Source organism: Myotis yumanensis, unplaced genomic scaffold (genome assembly GCF_028538775.1).
Source record: "Myotis yumanensis isolate MYYU_CA2020_CCGP unplaced genomic scaffold, mMyoYum1.0.hap1 SCAF_16, whole genome shotgun sequence".
Taxonomy (NCBI): domain Eukaryota; kingdom Metazoa; phylum Chordata; class Mammalia; order Chiroptera; family Vespertilionidae; genus Myotis; species Myotis yumanensis.
The window spans coordinates 33,689,619-33,702,156 of NW_027223767.1; the positions used below are offsets into that span (position 1 = coordinate 33,689,619).

The window sequence follows — 12,538 nt, forward strand, 5'->3', positions numbered from 1 at the left end:
CTGAGGCTCAGGGAGAGCAGTTGACTTGCTATAGGTTGTGCCACAGTCAGTAAGTGACAGAAGTGGGATTTAGACTCCTGTCTCTTACTGTTACACCAATATATTGGGCTCTGCAATATATTGGAATTTTGTTATACTGTTTCCTATAGGTTGTGGCAGTGGGTTTATTTCTCACAGATTGATTGATGATCCCTTCAAAACTAAAAGCCAGGAACTAAATTTATTGTCCTCAAATTTTCTTCAGGGTTATGTACTTTTTGGATATTTTAAATCTGGATTATGTCAATCTTTATATTTTTCTTATTCTTACAACCATTTCTTCTGTGTTTTCTTTACTATGAATGTGCCCTAGGATATGTACAGAGCATATCTTTTCCATCTGTAAATGTTGAATTTGTAGTTTTTAATCTATAAAAGGATAGTTTTTTTTTTTTAGCATAAGGAGAGAAGTTAAAGGCTAAATTGTAAGCTTTATAGTGAAACATTTAGTAGTTCATCCATATGACTGTTGCTTCTATGTATATTGAAGTCATACTTCTTTTCCTTAGAATTAGTTTTTTAATGATTACTTTTCAGTTATATAAGGAATGCATGCATACTTCTATAATACTGAGAACTGTAATAGCTCTTAGAAATTTGATATGTATCTATCTAGATTTTTTAAAGTTTTTTTTTAATTGATGAGAGAGAGAGAGAGAGAGAGAGAGAGAGACAGACACATCAATTTGCTGTTCCACTTATTTATGCATTGGTTGATTCTTGTATGTTCCCAGACTGGGAATCAAACCCCCAATCTTGGACTGACACTTTAACCAACTGAGCTACCCAGCCAGGGCTAGATTTTTAAAATACTTATTGAATTGCATACATAGTTTTCCATTAGAAAACATATAGTACTGATTTTTGCATGTGATTTTTACAAACTACAAAAATTGAATCATATTATTATTGTTCTGCAACTTGTTTATTTTTCATTCAGCAGATGGTTTTAAGATCTGCCATATAGATGTTGCTATATGTAGACCTACTTTGAATCACTGGCCTATAAGCAATCACCCTGTAAATACATTTGCAGAACAGTGTTTTGTCACTCATTTTAAGAAATATTAAATGAGACAAAGGATTTGAAAATTACGGGGAGAAACCAGTAACCTAAATCCTTTCCATCAATGGTCCCAGAATTATGTGTAATGCTCTTCTGTATTCACCACAATAGTGGTACAGTCCCATGGTTGTAAGTACTTCCTGTGTTCATCAAAATTGTACTGGAGCCCAAGCCTGTGTGGCTCAGTTGGTTGGGCATTGTCCCATGTACTGGAAGGTTGCTGGCTCCATTCCCGGTCAGGGCGGGCATATGCCTGGGTTTTGGGTTTGATTCCCAGTGGAGGGTGTGCAGGGGGCAGTCAGTGTTTAACTCTCTCACATCAATGTTTCTCCCTGTCCCTTCCTCTCTCTCTAAAAACCAATAAAGAAAATCTTTTTTAAAATGTTGTGCTGGGTCTTTTGTTTAACAGCTTTATTGAGATGTAATTCACACACCATATAGTTCACTCAAAGTGTAAAATTCAGTGGCTTAGTATATATGCTGAATTGTACAGCCATTACAATAAATTTTAAAACATTTTCATCACACCAAGAAGAAATCCTTATCACATAGATGTCACCCTCAAAACTCCTATCTTTCTCAGCTCTAGGCAACCATTACATAATCTACTTTTTGTCTATAGATTTGCCTATTCTGAACATTTCATATAAATGGAATCATATAATATGCAGTCTTTGTGATTGGCTTCTTTCACTTAGCATTATGTTATCAAGGTTTGTTCATGTTATAGTATGTGTCCGAACTTCATTTCTTTTCATTGCGAAATAATATTTTACTGTATTGATATTTTGTTTATCTAGTTTTCAGTGGGTGAACATTTGGGTTTCCATTTTTTTTGGCTATTATAAATAATGGTGCTGTGGACATTCATGTACATGTCTTTGTGTGCACATATGTGTTTTTTTTCTTGGATATATTCCGAGGAGTGGAATTAATGGGTCTTAGTTAAGAGATATTCTATAGCCCCCTGGAGTGGCTCAGTTGGTTAAGTGTCATCCTGTGCACTGAAGGCTTGCCAGTTCAGTTCCTGGTCAGGGCACATACCTGGGTTACGGGTTCAATCCTTGGTTGGGGCAAGTGTGGAGGGCAGCTGATCCATGTTTCTCTCTCTGTTCCTTCATCTGAGAATTAAAAAAAAAAAATAGCCCTAGCCAGTTTGGCTCAGTGGATGGAACATCAGCCCTTGGACTGAAGGATCTGGAGTTGGATTCTGGTCAAGGGCATATACCTCAGTTGCAGGCTTGATCCCCAGCCCTGGTTGAGGCATGTGCAGGAGGCATCCAATCCATGTGCCTCTCACATCGATGCTTCTTTCTCTCTCTCTCCCCTCCCCCCCTCTAAAAATCAATGGGAAAATAACCTTGGGTGAGAATTAAACCCTCCCCCCCAAAGATAAATCTATTAAAGCCTGGACCTAATATAAAATTAAGGATCTGCATATGTACATTCTAAATTATTAGTGTAACCATTTGAAGAACTGTCAAGAATGTTTTCCAAAGCAGCTGCTTCATTTTTACATCTCCACCAGCAGTACATGAAGGTTAAACTTCTTCCTGTCCTTGCCAGCATGTTATTGTCTGTCTTCTTTATTATACGCACCAGATATTGAGTGAATTACATAGTCTTCCATAGGCAGGTTTTCAGGAGAAAAGACAGGTAAAGGATTTCTTGTTCTAATGGTTGGGCTTGCTTGTTGTCTGGAAATGGATGTTATTAAATCACATGATTAAGATTTGGCGTCATTAAAATATTACTAAAAAACATTAATGTTAGTTAAGCATATTCTTTTTTTTTTTTTTTTTTTTTTTTTAAATATATTTTATTGATTTTTACAGAGAGGAAGGGAGAGAGATAGAGAGTTAGAAACATCGATGAGAGAGACATCGATCAGCTGCCTCCTGCACATCTCCCACTGGGGATGTGCCTGCAACCCAGGTACATGCCCTTGACCGGAATCGAACCCGGGACCTTTCAGTCCACAGGCCGACGCTCTATCCGCTGAGCCAAACCGGTTTCGGCAAAGCATATTCTTGAGAGGATAGTCTTCTGACTGGTGGACCACAGTGATGTTTTTGGGTCTTCTGGAATTAGTGTCAATTCAGAACCAGTATCTAGTAATTCTTGAAAAGTCTTTATTTTATTTTCCCCATTGCACAATCACTCTGATAAAAGGCCATAGTCCTTTTGAAGGAAGGCTGGGAGAAAGACTAACTGTATTTTTGGCATTGTAGTGGAATCTTTCCTCAATGAGACCAGTCATTCAAAGGTTTCTGGGTCTGTCAACTTACTCAGATATTAGGATTGATTAAGGGGTCGCAGCTCTTTCTTTTTAAGGATGCAAATTAGGCTTTTGTTCACTTGACCTAGAACTATGTACAGATCAAGTAAGAATTGAGTGGATGGTCCATCTATTTCACTGCTGGGAACACTATGATCAACTAGACAGTGTGGTGTGTGTCTGGGAGTCAGACTGTTCTAATTGCTGATTTGACTTTACTATACTGTGAAAAAGTGATGCTAGTAATGACTAAAAAGTTTATTGAGACCCTTAGTTTTAATTTTCCATTAGGTCTAGACCAGTGATTCTCAACCTTCCTAATGCCGTGACCCTTTAATACAGTTCCTCATCTTGTGGTGACCCCCAACCATAAAATTATTTTCGTTGCTACTTCATAACTGTAATTTTGCTACTGTTATGAATCGTAATGTAAATATCTGATGTGCAGGATGTATTTTCATTGTTACAAATTGAACATAATTAAAGCATAGTGATTAATCACAAAAACAATATGTAATTATGTATGTGTTTTCCAATTGTCTTAGGCGACCCCTATGAAAGGGTCATTTGACCCTCAAAGGGGTCGAGACCCACAGGTTGAGAACCGCTGGTTTAGACCTTAATGGAGTATCTTTACTTTCTCAGGTAGTTTGACTCTTGTCAGCTGTGCTCCTTTGTACTTAATCAAGTTCAACTTTTGTCCACTGTTCTCAATCCCTTTTAAAATGCCTATTTAGTCCAAAGAGGAAATGGAGACTTTAGAAACTCAATAAATGTTGACATTTAAACTTTTATAGGAGTGAAAGATTAACCTTTGGCCCCTACTTCTACAAGTTTTTCTTAGTTTATACGAGTTTAATTCATGTGCTAAAGGCTGATTGTGAACATTTGTCTCTTAACCTCAGTTTTCATGAGTTTATAAATTATCCACAAAATTTTCTTTAGGCTTGTAACTGAAATATTTGTTTAAGCCCTTCAAAAGTGCATTTTGAGTAAATTAAAAGCATGTTTTACTTTGTGTTTGGAAACCATACTTTTTTAAAAATAAGAAACTTGACTGTTGTCTATTTTTAATTTTTATTATGTTTTAACATTATTATTACTAGGGGCCCAGTGCATGAATTCGTGCACCTTGAAAGGAACTGTGGGCTGGTGAGGCTGTGGTGGGCACAGGGGTGGGTCTTGGTCCATCGTCCACGGCCCTGCCCGGCCCCTCCCACCATGGCCCCCCGACCCCCTCTCTGCCGGCAGCCCTGCTCCCTCCATCACTGCTGCTCCCACGCACTGACGGTGCCAGCTCCACTTGCACCTGCTAATGGTGCGGAGTGATTGGGGCTGGCGCTTAGCAGCAGGTGTGAGCAGTGGCTGGTGCCCCAATCACCCCTCAGGAGCAGAGGGAAGTGGAGATGCCCTGAGGGGTGATCGGGGCTGGCAGCTGCCACTCACATCCGCCGACAGCGCTAAGCAATCAGGGCCAGCGCCAGGGGCTGGCAACGGGTGTGAGTGGGGCTGGCACTAGCGCTGGCACTGGCTGCAGGTTTGAGCTCCGGGTGGGACTGCAGCACGCGGGAGCAAAGAATTTTCAGTAACCATCAGAGGCTCACCCCAATGACAGCGACCCGCACTCTGCCTTCATCTGGCACCTCCGCTCACCTGCTCCACCATCCCGCCGCGACCGACGCCCATCATGTTCCACACTCTGCGGCCAGCTGCCTACACCCTCCATGTTCCACGCACACCCCCTGGTGGTCAGCATATGTCATAGCAACCAGTTGTTCGATTGTTCTGCCATTCAGTCTGTTTGTATATTAGGGTTTTATATATATAGGTTATTTTAATTTTTTATTTCAGAGCGGAAGGGAGAGGGAGAGAGAGAGAGAAACATCAGTGATGAGAGAGAATCATTGACTGGCTGCCTCCTGCATACCCCTACTAGGGAATGAGCCTGCAACCCAGGCATGTGCTCTTGACTGGAATTGAACCCGGGACCCTTCAGTCCACAGACGGATGCTCTATCCACTGAGGCAAACCAGCTAGGGCTGTTCTCTATTTTTCAAATGGTCCATTGGGTTTTTTACTTTAAAAAGTCATTAATAGCCTGGCCAGCGTGGCTAAGTGGTTGAGGGTCAACCTAACCCTAACCCTGACTCCCCCCGTCACATATATGGGTCATATTTTCCTGTTTCTTTGCATGCCTCATGAGTCGTTTGTTGGAAACTGGTCATTTTAAATGATACATTGCAGCAGCTCTGGGTACTGATTTCTCATCCCATCCCTTGGGGCTTGTTATTGTTATTTGCTTGTTTGTTTAGTGACTTGTGGATTATTTTAGTAAAGTCTGTTGTACCACCCCATCGCCTCTGGTGGTGTTCCTCAGGGAGGCACAGCTTTAGGTATGCCTGTAGTCACCCTGCGATGACTGTTACTGGTAGGGCTCTCCTTCCTTGACCAACCTGGCTGTTAAATTCTACTAATTGCCCATATTACTCTATTATTTTCAACAATGCCTCGAGGCATAAATTCCTTTACAAACTAATCCAATCAAATTGGAGTTCCATGAAGGAAGGGAGAGTTTTTGAGGTCAATGTTTGCTATGTGTTCTGTCCCCCAGAGAACTCCTTCCAGAAGTCTTATTCCCTGGTTTTCTCCTACAAACTCTCTGGCCTGTAGTCTAGGCTGTGTCTTATAAAACCTTGATATAATGGACTAATTTGATATAACGGACTAATTCAGGTGACTGGGGTGTCCATTAAAGCTGAAAGTCTGTTATATAATAGTAGGTTCCCCACAGTAGGTTTTCTGAATGCATATGTTAAAAAATTGACCAATTAATTTATCTGTTCTTACTTATGTAGATACATTTGTGTGATTAAAATTAAGTATGTATGAAAAGTTTAACTTCACAGACAAGTTTTCTATATGTGTTACAGTAATTTTATTTATTTTTAAAATATATTTTTATTAATTTCAGAGAGGAAGGGAGAGGGAGAGAGAGAAACATCAGTGATGAGAGAGAATCATTGATCGGCTGCCTCCTGCATGCCCCACACTGAGGATCAAGCTGGCAACCTGGGCATGTGCCCTGACGGAATCAAACCGTGACCTCCTGGTTCATAGATTGACACTCTACCACTGAGCCATGCTGACAGTAATTTTAAATTTATACTGAGTGGGTCTAGTAAATGTGTGCATTCACTAGTCACTGAAAATAAACAAATGCACACAGCTGGGGCATGGCTTAGTGGATGGGGGAACATTCACCAGCATGTGTTAAAACTGCATCAGAAAGTCATGCCATGCTACAACAGAAGCATGCGGTGCAGTGTGATCACGTGCTAATCATCTGCTGAATGAGAATGAGTGGTGACTCTTGGATTTAAATATCTATATATATAAAAGGCTAATATGCTTAGTGTCTGTCCCGGTAATGATGTCACGTAGCAACGCTCAGCTTCCTTTCCCTAGCGACGACTAGCCTCCTTGCAGTTTCTTCAGCCCAGGAACATGACTTGGTTTATATCCAGGTGGAAACATTTCACACTTTAACTAAATGTCTGTGAAGCGTTTTCCTGTGCCTCATCTCATTTGATCCTCACAGAAGTCCTGGAGTAGGTAGATAGGAGACTCGGTGGAATCCTATTTCTTTTCATTAGCCAGAAAATGGAGATTTAGAAAGTTTAGAAAGTTGACCCAACTGAAAAAGTAAGAAATGGTGGACCTTGAAAATGACTTCAGGTTTTCTTACTGCGCAGAATATATAGTCAAACACTGCTGCAGTTATTTTACCCTTCGTTCTCCTTGTGTGATCTATAATAATAATCTGCTTCATGTTGATATTTACTGCTGTGCTGCTGACAATTACCTGAAAGAGAAGTTGGGGTGCTTCACTGGGCTGGAAAAAGTTTAGCTACATCAGAAAGCAGATCTAATTAAGCAAGTTTATTCTATATATATAAAAGGCTAAGTTGACTTGTGCATGCATGATACATATAAAGCTCTTGCTGGCGCCAATCACACACGTGTGTTTCGATCTGTCATTGTCGATCGTGAATTTGGTTGACACTTATAGAGAGGGGGCGAATAGCGATATTAAAATATTTCTTCTAATTAATTTCAATGTGCACAAATTTGTGCACCGGGTCACTAGTGTAGACTATAATTGTAGATATGTAATATTTATGTTGGCAAAATTACTAGTGTTTTTTCCAACATATGGCCAATTTGCTAAAATTTGTTAAAAATGACAGTAAATTAATAACAAAAAAATATCCTGTTCATTCAATTATAAGTAAATCTTGGTTAAAAGCATTTAGACATTAACAGGGTGGTCATTTTCACATATTACATACAGACTGGAAATTTTGTCCATTAAATCTGAAGTCTGTTTATCAAGGTCCACAAAATCGAGAGTTTACTGTAATCTCCTTTCAGTCGCCTTTTACTACCACCACTGTTCTTGTCCACACTCTTGGCAAGAGATTTGGTATTATGGGTTCCAGCTTTTACCCCTAGGCCAGATATCTGAGCCAGGGTTCTGGAGGTGGGGATGGGGAGAGTGGTGAACTTTTTTGTGAGAGACCTCCTTGCTCTAGGAGCTGAGCCCTGGGGGGGCAGGAGATGGGTGTGTGTGGCACAGCTGCTTATCTCTCCTCACCCAGGAAGAAAGCTCTTGGACCGAGAGCTGAGGAAAGAGGGAGTCCTGTGTTATGGCGGCAGCAGTCTGGAGCCTTGCTGAAATGGGAGGAAGAAGGGGAGGGAGCGGTCTTATTTCAAATACCATAGACTTTTCACCTTTCAGACTGAATTGTCATAGATTTTATTGAATAGTTGTTTCTTTATTTGCTGTTTGCCCTTAGGGATCATTTCCAGAAGCTTTGAGTAGTTTTTTTAAATAGTCTGCACCCGTTTCACTGAGGAATGGGCTAGCCGAGCTCCTCTTGCTATTAGGCTCTGAGAAGTCGGTCTCTTGTGACCGTGTGTTTTTGAACTAGCAGTCATGCCTCCTTAAAGCACGACTCAGAAAAGCATTTTGTTCAATACGGTTCTGACCACTCCTTCATAAGGAACCTTTAACATATTAACATCTCAACTTTCAGATATCTGTATGAAGAGGCTGAGAGAATTGATTTCTCCTGCTTATTTTTCTTAAAGAATGAATTCACGACATGTACTCAGAAAATCTGCACACAAGTACAGCGTTTTATAAAGGAATTGAAAATAGTAGTTAGAGAATTTTAACATGAGGGTACTATAGTTGAGTTCTTTTCAAGTTGACTTAGAGACATTGTAGTTACCCCTTGTCTTCTAAGTCAGGTGACTTAGACATCAAAATCAACAGGCTTCTTCCTCACTTTGGCTGTTATCTTAAATTAGTTTCTTTTAATTCCTTTTTTTTGTCTTTCAGGGGCCACTTAATAGCGAGTCTTCAAACCAGAGTTTGTGCAGTGTGGGGTCCTTGAGTGATAAAGAAGTAGAGGTAAGAAGCCAGATCTGTTACAAAACTTTTCATATTCCCAGTTTCAGTCTGGGATAAAAGATAATATACTTCCAGGGGTGCTGTTAAGGTCTGTGCTGTTTCAGTTGTGTGCTCTTTGAGTCTGTATTTTTTAATTTTAATTTTTTCCTTTTTATTGAATTTATTGGGGTGACACTGATTGACAAAATTATACAAGTTTCAGGTACTCAATTCCACAACACATTATCTGTACACTGTACTATTAGTCCACCACCCCAAGTCAAGTCTCCTTCACCATTTATTCCCCCTATATCCTCTTCCACCTCCCCCACCCCTTGTGTCTGTATTTCTTTTAAATTTTTGCTTAGTTGCCATCAATAAAGGTAAAAAATTTGCAGTTGTATCTGAATTAGTTTAGATGCCCTTGAATTTTAATGCTTGTTAGTACACAGATGTGTGGGTCAGTATAGCAGTGTAGCCTGGCCAACTTTAATAATAGAATTTGAAGAATTTTTTTTTTTAGGCAAAAAACCCAGCTGCATGGATATGGGTCCAAGTCTGCAGCTACCTATTTTGCATTTCGACAGAACTTTCAATAAATTAGAGCCAGTTGATTGATTATGCAGGTCTATCCTTTTTGGAAAAAGAATTGGATTTAAGCTCTTATAAAGTAGATAGCAGCTGTTAGGATATTTTGGCAAGCCTACAGTATGCTAGATATTTGTACTACATTTGTGCTTTACAAAAATATCTCATTTAGGCTTTGCAGCAACTCTGATTTACAGACAAGTAAATAGAAGCTCTGATATTTTATTTTATTTTATTTATTTTTTTTAAATATATTTTATTGATTTTTTACAGAGAGGAAGGGAGAGGGATAGAGAGTTAGAAACATCAATGAGAGAGGAACATCAGCTGCCTCCTGCACACCCCCTACTGGGGATGTGCCCGTAACCAAGGTACATGCCCTTGACCGGAATCGAACCTGGGACCCTTGAGTCCGCAGGCTGACGCTCTATCCACTGAGCCAAACCAGTTAGGGCAAAGCTCTGATATTTTAAGCAGTTTGCCAAGAATTGTATAGATGATGTGGTTCCAGACCTTATACTTTCCATGACCCTGCTCTAAGAACAGGACACTGATTTACGACTTGTCTGTACCAGTTAAATCTCCTTATAAATTTGATATTTTGTATATACTCTCATACTCTCTAATTTTCATAATCTGAAAAATTTGACACAATGCTAATTGTGATTTATATGGTATTTAACAGACTCCTGAGAAAAAACAGAATGACCAGAGAAACCGGAAAAGAAAAGCTGAACCATATGAAACTAGCCAAGGTAGTAATAATTTCACACCAATAAAAATACTAAACTCTTATGTACTGTACTTAGATAGAATTTTCCATCTCACACTAGATAATTCATTTGTATGCAGGGATTCCTAACAAAGGAGATGTTGTACCTTAAGGGAATATCATGATGTTTATTATATACTTGCCACTTGATATACACTTGACAATACAGTGTCAGTTCTTTGGGGACTCATGTTTTTCCTGTTGTAAGTTAACGATCTTCTGGCCACAGGTTTTTTTTCTTCAGGCTGAACATCTGTTGTACAGAAAAGAGGTTATACTGGAGCTTCAACTATGCATTAGATCAGTGATTTGTTAATAATAGGTGCTCAGAAATGGTTTTATTTACCTGGCTGTCCTTTCCACCTACTCTTTTTCCATATCAATTATTTAGTTGGACACTGGCACTCAGTGGAATGAATCTATAGATGTGACCATTCTAATGCCAAATATCTTTATATAAAGAAAGAATAAATGGTTTGGCTCTCCCCCTCCACTCTCCCTTGCCTCCTGTAATAGAAGTCCCAGTCTATTTGCATTTTTCTTGTTTTTTTAATCTACTAGTTTTTTACTTTGGGGATGAGAGGGGGAATTCTCCCAAAATGACAAGGTCACAAAGTCTTGTGAAATAGAATAAACCCTTTACTTTAAATGAGTTTGTTTTGAATTCTTCGTTCTCTTAGTTGGGGGTATGGGTTATAGATTACTTTTATTTTGATTCACAGTTGTGACATAAAAGTGTATTTATAAAGAAAGATTAACAAATCTTAAAGGGAAGCAAACTGTGATAAGGTCTTTCTCTGCTTATTCAGTCTTTCTTTATATAGAGGAAGCTCCCTGTCCTTATGAGCTAGGTATTTTGGCTTATTTGTCAAAAGTAAAACCAGCAGTTGAATTGATAACAATGTATGCAGTTATTGAGTACATAGTACATTTTAGTGCTTGATAGTTTACCTGTGTGTTATTGAAAAAACTATACTTACTTTGGTTTCATTTTCAGGGAAAGGCACACCTAGGGGACATAAAATTAGTGATTACTTTGAGGTAAGTTAAATTTTGGGGGGGAAGAGAAATCTATTTTTAAATAAAATTTTGCTTCATTTAAGGCTTTGAAAAGCAATATTTTTCCTTCACTATGCTTTCCTGCCCTTCCCATCTTCATCAGTCTTATGCCATCCGATTTCTCTCTATAAGAGGAAACTGCAGCTGGCTTTCTGAATTTAAATTTTTTTATGATGTATCTTGTCTGTGATGATATAAAAATTCACAAATGAGGTGATTTTTTCTTGGCCATACTGGGTTTCATGTCTTACAAAGATTGAAGTTGAGTAACTTGGACTCTTCTCTTTAGTCCAGTGGGACACGTAGTGAGCTCACTGACCCATTGTCAGTGGTTACTAAAGAAGACACTAGCATCCACTAGACCACTATATTTCTGCTTCATGTACTTTGTGACAAGAAGGGAAAACATTCTTCTCATATTTTTCAAAACCATTTCTAGCCATGTTTTCTTGGTACATTTCTGCTGGAGTTCCTTCTTAAAAATCTCACGGAAAATATAGCAAAATTTGACTTACATGGCATTTTCTTTCTAGAATAAGATGTATTGACTTAGAGGGGCCATATATAATTAAGACCTGTTTTTGTATTAATCTTTTACTCTCCTTATCTGAAGCATAGTACTGTTTTGAATTATTCATATCCATTTTTCCCTGTTGGCCAGTTTGCTGGGGGAAGCGGGCCAGGAACCAGCCCTGGCAGAAGTGTTCCACCAGTTGCACGATCCTCACCGCAACATTCCTTATCCAATCCCTTACCGGTAAGCATTCACCTGGAGAAATTTGACACTTGTTGCAGGAGACAAGAAACCCAGGAACACTCAAGCAAAATTTCTCTTAATCACTCAAGAGGAATGAGGCAGTAAGGAGAAAAGTTCATAGTATTACCTCTGAATCAGTCACTTCGATTCAAATCTATATATAGTAAATTAACATTTTACAAGAGCTAACTCTATTCTCAGTATAATAAATTCCTTCTAAGCCTACAGCTCAGTGTTCTGTCAAGGAAATGGTTTCCTATCCAAACAGTAGTTTTTTTATCCTTGACAAACTTATATGTTCCTATAAGTATATTTTTTAAAAATTTTGGTCAGCTCCTGGCATTTTAATTATTTTCAAGTCTTAATCAGTGACATAGTAGAGAAGCTAATGCTATACAAATTTGAGATAGGTTTGTTTTCTGCCTTGAGATCTGAAGGTCTTAAAAACATTATAGCCAAGTTAGTGGTTCTCAACCAGGGGATCGTTTTGCTCCTCAGTGGACATTTGCCAACGTTGGCATAAT

The 12,538-nt window shown here is 39.0% G+C and overlaps 1 protein-coding gene across 5 annotated transcripts in view; it reads left to right on the forward strand.

The window, feature by feature from the left end:
• The window catches only part of TLK2 (tousled like kinase 2), an 82,245-nt gene that overhangs the window by 11,657 nt on the left and 58,050 nt on the right, over nt 1-12,538 (forward strand). For 4 of the 5 annotated variants that reach the window (XM_070395196.1, XM_070395199.1, XM_070395197.1 and 1 more), the window contains exons 3-6: nt 8,788-8,859; nt 10,112-10,181; nt 11,196-11,239; nt 11,919-12,014. In XM_070395196.1, coding sequence (XP_070251297.1) covers nt 8,788-8,859; nt 10,112-10,181; nt 11,196-11,239; nt 11,919-12,014 — 282 coding nt within the window. The remainder of the gene's footprint in view (nt 1-8,787; nt 8,860-10,111; nt 10,182-11,195; nt 11,240-11,918; nt 12,015-12,538) is intronic. The other variant, XM_070395198.1, reaches the window with a different exon arrangement.